This window comes from Taudactylus pleione, unplaced genomic scaffold (genome assembly GCF_031769625.1).
Source record: "Taudactylus pleione unplaced genomic scaffold, aTauple2 ptg000100l, whole genome shotgun sequence".
NCBI classification, from domain to species: Eukaryota; Metazoa; Chordata; class Amphibia; order Anura; family Myobatrachidae; genus Taudactylus; species Taudactylus pleione.
Window position 1 is genome coordinate 13816907 of NW_028284502.1, and position 19874 is coordinate 13836780.

The 19874-nt window shown below is 46.2% G+C and overlaps 1 protein-coding gene across 1 annotated transcript in view; it reads right to left on the bottom strand.

The window, feature by feature from the left end:
* The window catches only part of CCDC73 (coiled-coil domain containing 73), a 150477-nt gene that overhangs the window by 65439 nt on the left and 65164 nt on the right, over positions 1-19874 (bottom strand). The window contains exon 9 of the mRNA XM_088470438.1: positions 14360-14439. Within this exon, the coding sequence (XP_088326564.1) occupies positions 14360-14439 (80 nt within the window). The remainder of the gene's footprint in view (positions 1-14359; positions 14440-19874) is intronic.

Genomic DNA, 19874 nt, shown 5'->3' on the forward strand with positions numbered 1-19874 from the left:
TTTCTAATTGGTTCCTTTCCTTTGGTGTCTTCTTCTTTCTTCTCCTCCTGTCTTCCTATGTATCAGATCTTTGCACTGATAACTGACTTTTTACACGCCTGTCCTGTCTCCTGTTTATTTTGTTCAATATGTTTTTTGTGGGTGTAACTTTCTAAAATGTTATAAATAAACTCAGCTTAAACGTCATATATTTTTAACTATAACATGACTATGAGAACAATAATTAGCAACGGATGAATAGTAAATACCACTGGTAAAGATTTTCAAGTTGATAAATTTGGCTAGGTGGAAAAGCATAGTCGTAAATCTATTTCAGTAGGTGTTGTGCAGCTTTAAGGATTAATATTGCTTAGTTCACGAGCTGCAAGTCATTAATTAATGTCATAGTCCATATTACGCAAATGCCTTTTTTTTATCAATGCAAACATTACAGATTTATTGGAGTTAGACTGTACAATATATATAGCATGTATCGGGTGACGTTTAAAAAAAAAAAGTTAATGAAAAGCTCCTAGCATAGTAGATACTTTCATCTCTTTAAATAAGATTCTTCAACCATAAATATTGTACCCTTCTGTTGCTCACCCCTCTCCTTTCCCTTACAGGGGTAGTCTGTTTTATATCTCTCTCTCCTTGAGTGCTTTGACAATCACCCAGACGAATAGCAGAGGTTATGAATGCTGTTTGACGATAGTATCAAGAATTCTACATAATGCCACAGTGGTAACCAAGCATTTAGTGTAGTAATAGTTTTATCTAGCCACAAAGTTTGGTCTGTTTAACTTTTCTCTGCAAAACTGGAATTCCATCTTATCACAGACCTGTGGCTCAACTGTTCTGGACAAAATCAAATAACGATATAAAAAATAAAAATTAAGATAGCCCTATAGCTAAAAATCATAAGCGCTTTGTTTAAACAATAGAACATCACCTATTTTACACAACTGCATATATCACAAGTAGGAGAGTGAGAACAAATAAATCTGTAAGGTGACTGCAAGTCCAGTTCACAAGAGTAACAAACATGATTTTGCAGGCCTTAAGTTTGTTGATGTAGCAGTGTTAAACATTTTTTGTTCCTTACATTCCACATTATTTCCATAAATAGTGACTGCACCTATTTATTCATTTTATGTAAAAAAGACAGAATATTATGTAGTGGACAAATTAGAAGAATAAAGTTTCTGGGGGAAAAATAGTTTTCATTATGGAAATGGAGTTTTCTGTTTGAAAATGTAATAATATTTTCAGAGATACAGTATTAAATCATATCCCTCATCCGGCCCTCCCCCCATTCACCTCTCCCCTTGACACTATCCCATCCCCTCCGCTACCTCTCTACTTCTGCCTCTTCCCATCTTGCCCACCTCCTCAATCTCTCCCTCTCATCTGGCACTGTCACTTCTGAATTCAAGCATGCACTTGTCTCCCCCTTTCGTAAAAATAAGAGCTATGGTAAGAACTTACCCTTGTTATCTCTATTTCTACGAAGTCCATGGGGTTCCACAAGATACCTTGGGGTATTGGTGATGACATCAGACACCACAGAGTTAAATTTTCATCCGCCCAGGATGCACTGGGGTCCCTCTCCACTACCCTGCCCCCGAGCCAAGGCATCTCAGTTTCGTAACAAGCCATAGGCCCGGAGGAGAACAAAGAGAGAGAAGAAAGTCTGGAACACACAAGAATTACATTCTCACCAGAAGGAGACGGAAAAACCGGTGACCAGATCAAAGCCCATCTGCAGTACAGGTGCAACAGGGCGGGAGTCCTGTGGAACCCTATGGACTTCGTAGAAATAGAGATAACAAGGCTAAGTTCTTATCATATCTAATTTTCTACATCAGGGTCCATAAGGTATCCACAGGATACCTTGGGGATGTCCCAAAGCAGTATCCTTTAAGGGTGGGGACGCTCCTGTGCTGGAAGGAGAATCCGCCACCTGAAGGAAGCATCCTGAGAGGCGAAGGTATCAAATGCATAATACCTCACAAAGGTATGGACAGAAGACCACGTGGCTGCCTTGCACAGCTGAACTGCAGAGGCACCACGGCGAGCTGCCCATGAAGGACCCACAGACCGACTAGAGTGAGCTTTAAGAGAGGATGGTACAGACAGGCCCTCATGAATGTAAGCTTCAGAAATCGCCATGCGAATCCATCCTGCTAAGGTTTGCTTAGTGGCAGGCCAACCCTTCTTATGGAAACCATAGAGGACAAACAGAGAGTCCGATTTACTAAATGAACTGGTACGGTCAACATAAATCCTAAGAGCCCATACCACATCCAAGGAGGCCTCACCAGTAGATAGGTCTGGGGAATTAAAGGCCGGTACTATCATTTCCTCATGGATGTGGACACTAGATACCACCTTAGATAGGAACCCGGGGCGAGTGCGCAGCACTGCCCTATCCCTATGAAAAATTAGGAATGGGGGGCGACATGAAAGAGCCCCCAAATCTGACACTCTTCTGGCCGAGGCAATGGCCAGAAGAAACACGGTCTTAGCTGTGAGCCATTTTAAATCCACTGAGCCCAGTGGTTCAAATGGCGGTCCTTGCAGAGCCCTAAGGACCACAGCCAAGTCCCAAGGAGCCATAGTTGGAACAAAAGGAGGCTGTATGTAAAGTACACCTTGCATAAAAGTGTTGACATCAGGAAGTGTAGCAATCCTATGCTGAAACCACACTGAGAGGGCGAAAACCTGCACCTTCAATGAAGCAAGGCGAAGTGATCTAAGCCCGCTTGTAGGAAAGCCAAAATCCTAGATGTCCTAAAAACCTGAGGATCATAGCCTCTAGGTCAACACCATTCAAAGAAAAGTATGCCACACTCGGTGGTAAATTCTTGCAGAAGCCGGCTTCCAAGCTCTGAGCATGGTGTTCACAACAGAGATGGAAAAACCCCTGGACCTCAAGAGGGCAGTCTCAACAGCCACGCCATCAATGACAGACGGCCCAGGTCTGGGTGATGGCAAGGACCTTGAGACAACAGGTTCGGACGTAGAGGCAACAGCATCAGACCGTCTATGAATAGCCTCCTGAGATCCGAGTACCAGTGCCGTCTGGGCCACACTGGAGCTATCAGCAGGAGTGTGCCGCCTTCTTGCTGGAATTTGCAAATCACTCGAGGAAGAAGGGAGAACGGAGGGAAGAGGTACGCAAACTGGAAGGTCCACCACCAACATAGCGTCTACCAGAAGTGCCTCTGTGTCTCTTGTTCTTGACCCGTACACAGGAAGCTTGTTGTTGTGTCGGGAGGCCATGAGGTCTATCTCTGGAAGACCCCACTTCTTCACCAGTAGCTGAAACACCTCCTGGTGAAGAGACCACTCTCCTGGATGCACGTCTTGATGGCTGAGAGAGTCTGCTTCCCAGATGAGGACTCCTGTTATGAACACTGCCGAGATGGCAGGGAGATTGCCTTCCGCCCACGCTAGAATGCGGGACACCTCTGTCAGGGCCGTCTGACTGCGGGTATCTCCTTGGCGGTTTATGTAAGCCAAGACCACTCCAAGTTACTCCAGACCACTTCTGCAGAGGTCTGGAGTGAAACTGGGCAAACTCCACCATGTCGAAATCGACACCATGAAACCCAGTAACCTCATCGCCGAGTGAATAGACACCCGGCGACTCTGCAGGCAACTGCGTACTTTTGCCTGTAATGCAGAGATCTTTTCCTCTGTCACAAAGATCCTCTGATGTTGGGAGTTCAACAGGGCTCCGAGATGGAGCATCCTCTGTGATGGCACCACAGCCAGCAGTGAGCCTGCAACACAGAGACTGTCAATTGCAGATGGCACTGAAGGATCTCTGGAGACCGTGGCAACAGCAGAAGGTTGTCCAGATAGGGCAACAAGCGGACCCCCTGCATCCGCAGATGGGCTGCCATGACTTTGGTAAACACTTGAGGCGCTGTGGCCAGACCAAAGGGCAGTGCCTGAAACTGGAAGTGTTGGTCTCCTACTGCAAACCTGAGGAAACGCTGGTATGCTGAAACAATGGGAATATGCAGGTAAGCATCCTGAATATCTAGTGACACCATAAAATCCCCCGACTCCATCGCCAAAATGATGGAACGCAGTGTCTCCTGAACCGAGGAACCCTGAAGAATTTGTTGAGTGATTTGAGGTTGAGGATGGGCCTGTAAGACCCATTGGGTTTCTGTACCAGAAAAAGATTGGAGTAATACCCCGATCCTCTCTGGGACAATGGGACCGGCACTATAACTCCAGCCTGGAGCAGAGTGGATCACCTTCCGGAATTCCTGGTCTTGTCTTGGTCTGACTGAAGGCCGGTGGTGAAAAAACGGCTGGGTGGTCTCCCCCGGAAGGAGAGGCTATACCCCTGAGAGACCACTTCTCTTACCCAAGTGTCTACGGTTGTGAGACAGCAGCACTGGGCGAAATGAAGAAGCCGGGCCTCCCACTTTGGGGTCCCCCAAGGGGAGGCCCGTCCCGTCAGGCTGAGGGCTTATCGTCCGACTTGAGAGTTGGACATCTTGTACTCCAAGCCTGCTTCTTTGGCTTGGCAGATTTTTGGCCCCTGCCTGTCTAGGAAAGGACTGCACTTTGAACTTACCCTGGGCCCTATAGAGCCGAAAGGACGAAGTACCAGACCCTGATGGGACTGTCACCAATAGCAGACACGTAGACTTAGCTGCTGCCAGAGTGACCACAATTTTGTCCAGATCAGGGCCAAACAGGACCTGTCCGTTAAAGGGCAAGCATTCCAATCCCTTTTTGGAATCTGCGTCTGCTTTCCAAGAACGCAACCACTGCTGCTGAGGAGATTCTGGAAGTGAGGAGCCCTATATCTAAGGCTGCCTCATTAATGTACGTAGCTGAGTCTCTGAGGATACCCACTAACTCCACTTGCTCATGTGACGAGTCAGCATCTAGAGACATCAGCCCAACGCTCCATGGCTCTGGCAACCCGTTACACGGCCATTGCCGGTCTTGACGCCCCCACCTGCAAGGGAATAAATGGATTTCAGGCATATTTCCACCTTGCGATCTGTAGCATCCTTTAAGGAGGACATGGAGGGCATGGGCAATGTAGCACTCCTCACTAGGCGTGTGACATGAGAATCCACCTGTGGAGGGGTTTCCCATTTGGAAAAATAATTATCCGCAAAGGGGTATGCAAAAGCCAAACGTTTTTGAGGCTAGTACCGCCTACCTGGATTTTTTCACGCCTTCTCTAAATGATCCACTAACTGACCAGATAGAGGGAATACAGTGGCATCACCCTTAATATCCTTAAAGAAGGCATATTTAGATTTGGCCATGGGGAAATCGTCATCTGTAATAACCAAGGCCGCACGGACTTCCCGTATAAGGCCAAGTATATATATTTTAGACTTGGACTGAGAAGTCAAAAATCTCCCCGTCATCAGATGTTATGTTATCCTCATCATAATGAGCTGTCTGAGACATTAAAGGCCACTTAGCAGGCCGCAATGATGACTCCCCATGTAAAACGTCCGTCAGGTGCTGTACCGTATTGGACAATGAGTTCACCCATGCAGGTTCCTGGGAGACCTGGGGGGCGAAAGTGGTAGACACTGGGGTACCATCAGCTGTCTAGGGAACCACTGCATGGGTGATGACCTTACCGACTGCTGCGATAACCCCATTTGGGGAAACGCAGGGGGCGTCACCAGCTGGCCCACAAGGGTTGTAAGTGCCTTAGCAAAATAAGCCCAGGGCGGTTCCTGCACAGGCGCAGTTACAGAAATCGGGCGTGAAATTATATAACATGCCCGACGTAAACCTTCAGTGTGCCCCTCACCCTCCGCTATTGGTACAGTACATGCAGTACACTTTAGCTGGAGAAGAAAATCACATTCACTCTCACACATAATGAGTGTAACGGAGTGTATGTGACTCCCCTCACAGACAATATTGTTACTGTGAGGCAATGAATACCCTGCAACACCGCACCGCAAGGGCTTTTGCAGAGGAAGAACAGGGATAGTAAAATGGCTGACAGTCAGAAGTGAAAGTACAGGCAGACAGCGCTAGCATTAAGTGACATACAATGCAGAAATAAATCCCTGCACTATCAACTATTCAGACACAGAGCCTGGTAGGAAACAGTGCAGCATACTCTGACCTTACTCTGGAGGAGAGGTATGCGGGGGGACCCAGACCGCAATGCCACCTGTATCAGCTTCCAACAGTGTTTGCACACTTCATTAGAAAATGGCCGCTGAGGATCAGAGAGGAGGCGGGCCCGGGGGGGGGAGGGAGCGCTGACACAGCCCGCCAAACCACTGTGGAGAGGCACTGTGCAGCAGGCGAGGCGCCGGCTGTTAGACAGGGAAGGCGCGCTCCACTGGCATGCTATTAACCCCTGGTGCGCCACGCTGTACCGCACATGCTGCAGCCCGCTGTCCCTGATGGTCTAGTGGAAGCACAGGTTAATACCTGGCTCCACGCGCAGCCTGTCCCCAGGGAGCCCCCTGCCTGGAGACCTACAGTACTGTGTTACCAGCGGGTACCCTCCGCGGGACCCCGCCGCTTACCTGCCCCCTTGAATCCGGCCACAGTCCACGTAATCCGGGGTCACCGCTAGCTGTGACCCCAGATACCTATCAGCATCCCTGCATCAGTACCAGCGTTCTGGTCTGGCGGGGTGTAGGAGCGACAGCATGGACGTCAGTACTGACTGTCCATGCTGTACAGCTCATTTGTGCAGCCACAGCTGCTTGTAGAAAACTTCAGGGGCCATTATAGCTCCACTCTGCTTGCAAGTGATCCGACTCCTGGCCGGACACCAACGAAACTGAGATGCCTTGGCTCGGGGACGGGGTATAGGAGAGGAACCCCAGTGCATCCTGGGAGGATGAAAATTTTACTTTGTGGTGTCCGATGCCTGACGTCATCACCAATACTCCAAGGTATCCTATGGATACACTATGGACCCTGATGTAGAAAAACCTCTCTCCAACTACCAACCCATCTCTCTCCTACTTTTTGCCTACAAACTCCTTAAGCGTATTGTTTACAACTGCCTTATCATCTCTCTTTAATCCCACTTCACTGATACTGCCCTCATGAAAGTGAGCAATTCCTTGCCATTGATAGTTTATATTTTGGTGTGCCTAGCTGATCCTGTTCCTGTTACTCTGTGTCCTGGAATATTTCTACTACCTGCGCCTGTGTATTATGCTCCTGGTAATCCTAGCATGTACCTGGTTTGTTTATATCCTTGTCTTCTGTTTATTCATTAGTACCGGTCAGGTTCTGAGCTACATTACTCATTTCCCCCAGCTGCATTTACCACCTGGAGGCTACTCCATCATTGCCTCTGCCCAGCCCTGTAATTTCCTTTGTGGCCTTTCTGTTCTGCTGAAGCAATTGTCTGTATCCGCTCTTTCCAGCATATCCTGCTATATCCTGATATTTTGTATAAACCCCTACTGTCCAGGAAAGGTTAAGACCTGGCAGCATCCTAAGTACAGGTGAGTGTATCTAACTCTAAGGGAACAATGGGCAGTTGAAGCCCTACCTAGCTTGAATCTAGGGGTCTATGCAGATTACTCAGGAGCATCATAACAAGCTGTCGCTCTGCTATATCTGCCTGGACGTCCAAGCACTTTCTTAAACTTAAAAAGTCTAAGACTGAGCTGATCATCTTCCCACCCTCCCGCATAACCTCACTTCGCACAATTGCATTATCTAATGATGGCACAACCATCTCCGCTAGCCCCCAAGTGTGCTGTTTTGGAGTTATCCTTGACTCCCCCCTCTCCTTCAAATCACATATTCAGTACCTTTTGTAGTCCTGCCATTTCCATTCCAAAAATATTTCCATTATCAGACCCTTTTTCACCCGGGATGCTACTAGGACTCTCATCGACTCACTGGTCATCTCCAGATTGGACTACTGTAACCTCCTCCTATCTGGCCTCCCTGACTCCCACCTCTATACACTCTAATCTGTCCTCAATGATTGCTGCTCGGCTCATCTACCTCTCCAAGCATTCTACATCTTCCTCCCCTCTCCTACAAGCCCTACACTCATGTCTCCAAGATTTTGACCGTGCTGCTCCCTACCTCTGGAATTCTCTCCCTCATCAGACGCTTCCCCAACCTAACCCACGGCTCCATGCTCCTTCCTCACTGTCTACATAATCTGTGTCACCCCTGTCTGCCCCTCCCAATTAGAATGTAAGTTCTCACGAGCAGGGCCCTCTTCCCTCATGTGCTTTTCCTTCCCTTTCTCATACTATCATTTACTCCTAACTCCCCACAACACATCTAACACTTGGTTGCTGATGCCCTTTATTATTTAAGTGATATGATTGCTAATGCAGCAATGTTTATAAACCATGTCCTTGTCCTGCATTGTTTTGTAGTGTTAAGAATTGTTTTCTTGTGTGCTCATTTGTTTATGTACTTTGTAAAGCACTGCCGAACCCTTGTGGCGCCATATAAACAAAGGATATTAATAATACTGTATTCACTCTTTACAATATCATTAACGCTATCCTGACTTATACTTGGTATATTCTCTGCACAGAAGTAAATTTACTCATTAGTAGTTTAAAGGCCTAACTTTGATACATGTATTTTTGCATATGTGTGGTGACACCCGATGCGGGCCGTCTAATAGGAGGCATGGCCTCGCGGGACAGGGGTGTGACATCGTGGCCCAAACCCTGTTTAAATCACTCCAGGGGTCCGGGAAATGGGGCTACCCCCGGGGACAAGTCTGCTTCAAAGTGCTGGCTCCCTCACTGTGTCAGGAGCCGAGTGCTGCACGTAACACTACAGTGCAGCACTCGGCTTCTGTCACTTAGGAGGAGTCGGCACTTTGGTGTCACCCTTCAGCGGGTGACACCCGGGTGCGGCCCACACCCCCTTGTGATGCCACTCTATATCAGGTATATTATATAATGAAGACCCTCCACATTCTTCCGTCTCCGGGCAAGCACCATCTTCACAGTGATATTCAGGAAGTTGACACATTCACAAAAGAAGGTAAAGACAAGCCAGTCACTGCTTTCACTGCATGGTGCCATGTTTCCGAAGATGTTACTGGGAAGATGTTTTTTCCTAGAAGGGAGGAGGCCCACTTGTCGGTACCAGATAGAGATGCTCTTGGTGCAGGGTATGTGTTGTGGGGGCCTCCCTGGACCCAGGAGCCCATGTGCACTGCACCCATTATAAATATGCCTGAACTTAGATTTGGACCTGGGACAGCAAGATCATTGCTAGGTGCTTATCCAAGATCTCCTGGGCTCTGGACGCCAAGCACTATATGTATTATCGTGACTTAGGACTGATTCAGAGATGGATGCGACTGTGATTCAATACGCAGCGGCTGTGCACAAGTTGCAGCCACCTGGAATTGTATTGAGAAGGCCACCAGTGGCTTCGCAAATTCATGCGACTGCATACAAAGACGCATCATCATCGGTGGCAGAACAGTTGATAATTAGCCTTCAGAGCAAGCCTATGGTCACACAGAATGGTCATGAGAAATGAGACACCAGAGTAATTATTACTGCGCACGGGATCGCAGGTGCAGGCTGAGACACTCCCTGAAAATGGTCACAACACGCCTGTGTTTGAGTCGCCCACCCCTCCCTTCCCCACCCCATTGCCACCCAAGAACTGTCCATTCCAATGAAAATTAAATTCCCGTAAAGTTTTGCAAACTGTAGCTTATAGACTACAATGGCTAATGCTATCTGGAGATTCCGTTAGCTCTGGAATGAAAAGCTAACGCAGCATTCCGATATCTGCTGTGGTCCCCAGTGTACCCACTAGGCTGTTTCAGCGAGGTGCCGCGCCCTGCCCAGTTTGAAATCACTGAAATGCACTCTGCCCCTATGGCGGCACCCCGCTGAAACAGGTGTCCCCACCTGCAGGGCGCAGTGTCCCGCCGGGGGGTGGAGGGCTCTGGTTAAACAATCATTGGTGCTTGGCATCTATTCACTGCGCAGAGAGCTTGGGTGGCAGTCCAGCATCTCAGTGAGTGCTTGCTGGGCATGCCCCCAACAGTGATGAAAAGGGGGGGTGTCACCATGAGACACCCCACTTTTCATCACTGTTGGGGGCATGCCCAGCACTCACGGAGATGCTGGACTGCCCCCCAAGCTCTCTGGGCAGTGAATAGATGCCAGGCACTGATGATTGTGACCACGCCCCTTTTCAGGGGATCCTGAGTATTTGCGGGTAGCCCCCAAAACAGGTATTTTTGTGGAATACCACACAGATATTTGGGATAAATATGTCCCTAAGTATAATAAATGTTCCCACCACCCAGCCCAAACTCGGTCCTCAGGACCCCAAACAGTGCATGTTTTCCAGGTCTTCTCACAGAATCAAAAGTGATATAATGATCTCCACCTGTAGATCTTTTAAAATGTCAGTGAGTAATGAATACACCTGTGTGCCTGCTGGGTGACCTGAAAACGTGAACTGTATGGTGTCCTGAGGACCAGGTTTGAGAACCTGTGCTCTAGAGCAGTGGTTCTCAAACTCTGTCCTCAGGACCCCACACAGTTCACATTTTCCAGGTCACCTGGCAGGTGCACAGGTGTAGTCAGTACTCACTGACACATTTTAAAAGATCCACAGGTTGAGCTAATCATTTTACTTGATTCTGTGAGTAGACCTGGAAAACATGCACTGTTTGGGGTCTTGAGGACCGAGTTTGAGAACCTGTGCTCTAGAACATTGGGGCCATAGAGGTATGTAAGAAACTGATGTAGTTTTATATCCCTTGCTTAGTGTCAGAGCTCACAAATGAGTGTTTTTGGTATAAATCTAAGGCTGCTTCTACTCATGGTTATATCAGCAGCACCACACACATGTGTACTAGCCGTGCTTATATGTAATCCAATACTTTAGATCACAGGTTCTCAAACTCGGTCCTCAGGACCCCAAACAGTGCCTGTTTTCCATGTCTCCACACTGAATCAAGTGAAATAATTAGCTCCATCTGTGGACCTTTTAAAATGTGTCAGTGAGTAATGATTACACCTGTGCACCTGCTGGGTGACCTGCAAAACGTGAACTGTGTGGGGTCCTGAGGACCGAGATTGAGAACCACTGCTTTAGATAAAAAGCACTGAAGTTTTCATAAATTACACCTGTAGTGTCCTGTGTATCCTGTATGATATATTAGCCGTGTCAATAAATAATTATAACAATCGTGTCCTTCTTGGCCCAATCATTCCAGCCTCCCACAAGGCTACACCCATAGTGATATAAAAAATATGTGCAATACCATGCTGCCCCCAAATGATTATAACTTTTGTTCCTTGCTGTGCTATCCAAAACCATTATACCTGCAGTGTCTCCTATGATTATACCTGTAGTGCCCCCAAATGATTATACCTGCAGGCCTCCCTTCACTAACAGAATGACTAATATCTTTTGATGTCTGAGACAGAGCATGCTGTGCAGGCCAACAGGTCCCACAAATGTCACTCACTGCCTGGCAAGCAATTGGCTGTATATATTGGGCACAGGGCAATTTTGTGGTGGACATGAACCCAACAACATGAACCCACATTATTTTGGTTTTAGAAGTTTTATTTCCAGGGTCAAAAAAAAGCATACATCATAGTGAATCTAAAAGTGCATACAAGAAAGAAAAAGATGATACAATTAGACAAATAGTAATTTATTATTGTTAATAATGGGAGAACGGATGGGAATAATGTGTGTGTTGGAGGGGAGGGTGAGAATGTGGAGATGTAGTAAACAGGGGCAATGAAGAATCAATTAAGGAGAAAAAAGTAGGGACACATGGTAAGTTGCCCTTGGTCCCCAGGTCTTAATAAACATCTATAGAGGATTATGAATAGTTGCCATCATATTTTCCACGAAGTAGTAGTACCATAATCGGTTGATAACAACTGTAATGGGGGGGTTATCATATTTTCAATCGGTCACTAGTTGGCATGTAGCAGTGTAGGAAGTGTAGTGTAAGTATCAGGTCTCTCAAGGCAGACTACTAAGCAGTTAGTTTAGGGCAAGCCCACCATATTCGTAATAAGTAGCATTTACACTCACATGGAACATGAGACAGTGGACCTCATTCAGAGTCGGTCGTTGCGGCCGCTCGGTCGTAAGGTAAAAGGGGCCGGATATGCAAATGAAGCGCTTGCAAGTTGCGTCGTTAAGATGGGATCGTTAGCTGGACGAGCGAGGGGAGGATGCGGCCGTAAGACTAAAAACACGCCCCCTTCTCGTTCGCAATACACGTCATCTCCGGACATATAGGGATTAATCGAGACCATCGGAGCTGGTAGTAGACCTTAAGGCTGACCATACCTCTCTTAAGCACTACGATCAAGTCAGTTTAAAAACCTCCCATGTCACATGTGTCATGACACTACTTAGTTAATTATGCACTCCCATAAAACACCATTTGCATAGTCAGGCACGCCTGCGTTCAGATCTCCACTCCCCCGTTTTCAAGCACCTTCCCCTGTTACCACCCACAAACGCCTCATCCTGCCACTCAAACTAATGACCTGGCTGTGTTCAAGGAGAGAGCAATTTCTGATCGTAATAGCAAGTTTGCGCACGCGCATTGCGAATTTTACGCATGCGCAGTTTAGCGAACATTGGTGGCGTACGACTGAGCGGCCGCAACGACCGACTCTGAATGAGGTCCAGTATGCTCCCAGATCTATAACTACTGTTTTGTGTCAATAGATTCACCAACATCTGTTGCCAACACTGATTGATGGCGTCACCAGTCGCCAACTAAAGACAAAGAGCATGGAATACAAAATGGAAACATCCAAGAGTGGAACTTTTTGTCAGAAGATCTTGAAATTAGTGTTATCTAACCTCAGTGTCAGACTGGGACATGAAGCCTGCGCCAGGGGAATGCAGTGATAGGAGCCCATACTTAGGGGTGTGGCCAGCCTCCACATAGACTTGGCTAACCATTAGAGAGTGCATGGTTTTAGCCCTTTAAAAAATATATACAGTATAGTAAATACTGCTAGTGCATGCATGATAATATACCAGATTATTTACAGCAATGCATTGTAGAAAATACACTAAATCCCTGTGCAGTATATTGTAACATATGTATAATTCAAGTGCACAGTCTGGAACCTGATCCCTAGAGGAGGGGGTGGGCCCTCAGGCAGTGGGGACCACCGGGGGGGTTTCCCCTGTGCCCGTGGCCCAGTCCGTCCCTGGATAACCATGATTTTGGAGTGTGTATGTAATCTCAATCTGTAAGAATTGAAGAACGTTCCTCTTGATATCGTTGCTTATTTGATCGACCAAGGAAATTGCATATCCCAAGACAACAGATTATTTTAAAAAATGGTCAAAAAAGGTGGTTATTCGCCCAGTAGAGCTGATAATAATGTATTGTGATGTTCACCTCAAGGAATTTTAACTTTTGAAAAGGACATTGAATTATAAGGCTGAATTACTTGTATTTATGTTAATAGCTTTTCGCTCTCTCACTCCCTTTTCACCATACCAAGGAAAGCTATCGGATCCACTGCCACATTACTACATATAGCATGATTTCAGTCAACATGCTAAATCTGTGAGCGACATATTAAAGTAAGCTCCAGCTCCTTATGAGAAATTCTAGGAACAGCAGAGAGGATTTTTCTTTATTACATGTAAATGCAAGATTTAGTATAACGTGAGCTATGCAATGACTGAAAGCTTATAAAGACCCAATCTAGAACTTCTTATGGTTAAGGTACAGCTCAATTTTCAAATCAAATGTTAGGCTACAGGGAAATTTACTGCAATTACTATTAAAGCCAGGGCTACTTGCTATGAGCAATAAAAAGCATACAATACAGGGGCTGATTCAGACCCGCTCGCGAGCGATATGTGCTCGCAAGCGGGTCGATGTTTGCCCCCTGCGCATTCGCCGCCTCCGTCGTGCGCATGCGCGAGACCCGGCCAGCGACGAACGCTCTGTTGCTATGGGTCTCGCACCAAAACGGGGCGGCTGTCGATTGTGATTGACAGCTCCCCCCGTTTTGGAGGCGGGCAGGGGGGGTGGCTACACAAACGGAGACGTTCCTTCGCGTTTGTGGGAGGCACCACTGACATCACCACTATTTAGAGCAGGAAGCTCACTGGGGATTGCGGGAACGAGACCCTACCACAAGGGTCTCGTTGCAAGCCCCGATGGTCGCAACCATCACCTGGCCGCTCGCAAAAGCTGTGGGTGATCAGGCCAGGAGGCAGACTCCATAATAAAAAAAAACGCCCTGATTCAGAGCGAGCGCTCTGAAAGAGTGTACGGCTCTGAATCAGGGCCACAGAACGGAAGCAAAGTACTGAACCCAAGCTATACAGTATATTACCATATCTAAGAAGTTCAACATCATTTTTCTTTTACCTCTTTTAGATGATCTATTTCATCCTTTTTTAGTTTCATTTCAGTTTTCAGCTTTTTATTGTTTTGCATTGCTGCTTTTACTGAAGAAAACAGAATAAAAAAAATTGTATTGGTATTACTAATTGTTAAAGGTTTCACTATACACAGACTACTGGTTACGATGTATCGTAAATGTATTTGCAGTGGAATTTTAGAGGCCTATTTATTATAGGGCAATAAGTCCTCAAGCAAATGAAAATGGTTATTTATGGTGGTGATAAAGAGTTTAATCCTATTCATCAAGAGGGTATTGCCAACAATATCATTGCCATCACTGGTGGTAACCCCCGACAACCATAATATTAGCTGGTCTCCCCGGGAATAGTTCCATACGTAAATAGCCTATTTAACAATTATCCATGTTCTGTTATCACCATCTCAGTAAGGGTACAACAGAACAAAATCATTAAAAATGTTTTATATCTTGAATAACACATTTATTATTTTAAAAGTATTTTTCTCTCCATATATTAACAACTTTTTTTTACTATTTAATATTATTAGTGGAACTGAATGCCTAAGTCTATGCAGATCCCCTTAAGGTGCCCAAACACGGTGTGATTTTTTTACAAGATTTGCCCGTTTTCGATCAATCGTAATGGCCAATCGTGTAAAAAGTGGCGTTTTCCTGGACGAATACGATGCTGCGTCCCCGGCGTTGTGTATCGGCATCGTAGATCAAATGGACCTGCAGTAAGATTTCGACCTATCGTGTACGATGTGACACACCGTATGGTATTTTTCTTGATGATGGATGCGATGTCCCTGGACACTCCCCTCCTCCATTTTGTGACAGACGACATTGAAGAGCCAAGCAGCAGCGTGTGCATCATGTGTCTGGCGGAGTTTGCTGATTTAGAAAGTGAGTATCGCCTGTAGTATTCTACTACCACACCATTGTACATCTTGCACCACCAATGTGTATTAACCCCTGCACCACCAATGCGTATTAACCCCTGCACCAACCAATGCATATTATAACCCCTGACCCACCAATGTGTATTAACCGCTGACCCACCAATGTGTATTAACCCCTGCCCCACCAATGCGTATTATAACTCCTGAGCCACCAATGTGTATTAACCCCTGCACCACCAATGCGTATTAACCCCTGATGCACCAATGTACCCAATGCCACCAACGTACTAGCCCATCAATGGTAAATATCCACCGCACCCGCAATGTACCCACTGCCCCAGCCAATGTTATGACAGTGTAGCACAATGCAAGTTGTTTAAAATTAAAAAAAAAATTAAAATAAAAAAAAGTATTATGAAAATACACTACACAGGTTTAAAAATTTAATTTGAACACATTAAAAACATATAAACTAATTAAAATTATTCAACTGGTAAAACATTCAAACTTTCAAATTCGAAATAAAATTTTTGTTCAGTTTTCCCACAGAAATGACCAGTGCAAGAGAGCGCCAATTCATCACCGGCTTTTTCGAGCGCTATCGTGCACATGAATGTCTATGGCGCATTAAGGGCAAAGACTACAACAATAAAGTCAAGAGAGCTGCTGCCATTGAAGAGCTTGTCATGTTCAGCTTGCCAAACCATGACTAGGCTTGCCGAAGTGGGTGAAAGCAAAAATTCAGACTCTACGTACGGTGCACGTGAAAGAAAACAAAAAAACAGCAGAAGTTGCGGGCATCTGGAGCAGGGGCAGATGAGGTATGTACCAGTACCTTGTGGTACTTCGACCTCCTCAAGTTCCTACACGAGCAGGAGCCGCAGAGAGCTTCCCAAACGCTCATGGTGGCGAGTGTCCCTGAGGAGCAGGAAGAGGACAATGTAGACACTGAACAACCGTCCTCTTTGGATGTGGCAAGTACAGACATAGGCCCTGATTCAGAGCCGGACGCTCTAACAGTGGCTCGCTCTGAATCAGGGCCGTCCTTCTTGATTTTTAGAGCGGCCTCCTGGCCGCTCGTATAGCTGTGGGTGACCACCCACAGCTATAGCGCGCGGCCAGGAAAATGGTCGCGATAGTCAAGACCATTGCGACCATCGGGCTTGCGATGAGACCCTTGTGGTAAGGTCTCGTTGCCGCAAGCCCTGGAGTGCTTTAGGCTCAAATAGAGCCGAAAGCACTCCCACTGACATCACCTGTGATGTCAGTGGGGCCGGCCCCAGACGTTGTATAGTTGAAGTTTTGCGTAGGAAATTGTGGAGGACACAACAGGCCAAGAAGACTGAATCTATTTTGTCCACACGAAGATTTATAGCCGTATGGAAAATTCGGAAATGGTTGCAGAGAATGCCAAAGGCGTTTTCGACTATCCTCCGTGCCCTGGATAGACGGTAGTTAAAGATGCGCTTTTCTTTCATCAGGCCCCTTTGCGCATACGGCTTCAGCAAGTGTTCATGGAGAGCAAACGCCTTGTCAGCAAAAAAATATAGTTTTAAGGCCGTGCTTCGTTTCTGCTGTAGTTGGCAAATTCAGACGATTGGTGTTAAGTATCTCATAGAAGAGGGTATGTGTAAATGACCCTCCATCAGAAGCACGGCCATGTTTGCCCACACCAACAAAAATAAACTCATAATTGGTATTCACCACCACCATGAACACTATACTAAAATAAACCCTTATAATTATAATAAAAGGATCCGCTGTGGGCAGGTGGGTTAATACGGATATGTTTTCCATCAATCCCTCCACCATAGTTGGGGAAATTCCACCTACGTTCAAAATCCTCAGCAATGGTTTGCCACTCCTCCATCGTTGTTGGGAACTAGAATAAAGAAAGAAAAAACAAAAAATTTGAAAACATGTTATTAACATTAATATTTTCTCTCTCTCCTCCAACAGTCTATACCACCAGACCTCGACCTCAGTACTATCCCGCAAATGGCCCCCAGAAGCGAGAGCGTGGCCAAATTTACTCAGCCTGCTTCAAGATGGCATAGGTATCAGCGAAAGACCCTGGCGCAGCCAGATGCGCTGTTAAAACAAGTCGAGCAGGCCCTACAAAAGCCTCCGGACATGTTCGACCACCTGGGCACTCATATAGCCAGTAGTCTCTGGGAAATGGATGAAACACAACAAATCCACGCACAGAGGATCATCTATGAGACGGTGATCCGGGGGGAGATTGAAGCAGCCGGGCACCACAACAAGGCTGACTGAAGAGCCTCTGCCCCTGACAATGGTGCAGCCAGTTAGTTATGGGTCACCCACATCCCGTGCCTACCCGCCACCAAGCTACCAGGCCACACCACTAATGGGGCCAACCCCAGCCCACTTACCTTACTCCCGAACCCACCAACCCCTCCACATCCTCTGAGGATCTATACAGAGCCATGTTGGCGGAAGATGAGGAGCCGCCCTAATTTGTACATTTTTAAAATTAAGTAATTTAAAATATCAACAAGTTTTATCTCTCCCAATAGCTACTGCATGGTATATGGTGTAGATGACGCGGATTGGACAGGGTCACTAAACACATGGCGTAAGGACAGATTGTTGTTTGCCAGGGCTTCAATCTGGACATGTGCCATGTGCTTCTTGGCCTATTTAATCCATCGTCTGCCTAGCTATTGGGAGACATAAAACTTCTTGATATAGCAGTTTTTATACATTTAAAACCATGTTGGTTTTGTTAAACATTAAAAATCAGCCATGTTGGTTTTGCTTTTAAGTACAAATATCCAGGCATAACGGTTGCTAACAATATACTGTATACAGCCATGTTGGTTGATTTTTTACGACACTTTGATAAACAAAAATATATATATATTTTTTCTTTCACAAGAAAAACATGTGTAGTGTTTTTACTCACCAGCAGTGGAACTTCAGGACATTCACAATGGCTTGACAGGTGTCCGGGATGATGCACCCCAAGGCCTGGGGGGAAATGAGGGCCTGAAACTTCAGGTCTTCAAAGCACCTTCCTGTAGGCAGGTACCTCAGGGTAGCCACCAACCTCTCCTCAGCCGGGATGGCACTCCACATGTTGGTGTCTTGCGTCCGGATATAGGGGGTCACCAGACACAGCAACTCCTGGAAGGTGGTATCATCCATACGCAGGTAGTTGCGGTAATCGTTCGGGTTGTCGCTTCCATCAGCAGGGGCATATGGGAGCGGATTTCCCTCATCAGCCACTCCTTCGTCCAGCCAGACCTCATCCTCTTTCTCTCCTCAGCTCCATCACCTTTGAGTTTCAGATAGCCATAGGCTAGCAGAAGCTTATAAAGATAGGAATCCATCACCACAGAATGTAATATAGAGCACACTTTGTTAAAGGCAAGCCCAAAACAAAGCAAAGCACAATAGCAATGTACAGCATTCAGCAGGGTATAAAACTAAGCCTTACTAGTCACAGAGCAGAGTGTGCACAGATCTAAAATGGATGCTGCCTTTTATACTCCCTAGATAAGCCCTGCCTTTATTAAAATTCCTACAGATGCATCGTGAGGTTGCTTGCTGCATACGATATATCGTAAACGATTTGCAATCCTTTTACAACATCTAATCGTATGCTCGTTTGTACAATCGTTCTATTTGTTGGCACAAATCATAAAGAATTTCAAGGGATATCGTATACGAGATCGGCTCGTATACAAATCGCACCGTGCATGGGCACCTTTAGACTGGCTCGGTGAAGTGGTAAATTAACCCTGGGACAAATTTTGTTCATAAATTGCAGCAATAACAGATTTTTAACTGTTGCAATAAAAAAAAATCATGGTAATCGACACTTGTTAGGAAATAAGTCCCTTTAGTTACAGAGCACAGATAGGTATTGATCACATAGGTGTACTTCTGTAAGGGCGATTGTAGCACACAATTTGCCATAAAGGACTCGTAACATGCATAGTGGTCATTCAATTGCGCGTTGCGCGCACATAGAGTCATTACAGTAGGCTGATTCTGTTTTTAGCTCCATTGGCTGCCAGCAGAAATCACCCTGTGGCACACATCCCATGAAGCACTTGACTGTAACTGAATTCCTCCCCATAATTGACAAACCTAAAACTATTGTAAGAATTTATAACTGAAGCCACCACTGACATTTACTGAAGCCTGGTAAGAAATCATATCCCATTGACTTCTTATCTTAAATCACATTATTTGCTGACACTTCAAGTGCTTCATTCCTATTGGCAGCCTTTGAACCTTATATGTCAGCTCCTCGTCTGCAGGTCCTTTAAGGTGCCTACACACTTGGCGATTTTTTTTACACGATTTGCCAGATTTCAACGAATCGTGACGACAAATCGTGTAAAATATACTCACGATCACGATGCCGATGCACGTCCCCGCTTGTCGTACATCGCATCTTCAGGTCTGCCATGCTGTACGGCAGATTTGCCAATCTGGGACACCATGCGGTGCCTATCGTGAGTAATTTTTACTCACGATCCATCACACGATCGATCGTACGACGTGGAATTTGACAGACCGGAGCCTGTACATGCCCAAATCGCCATATTGTGCAGCATCGTGGATATGAGAATGACGCGATTGC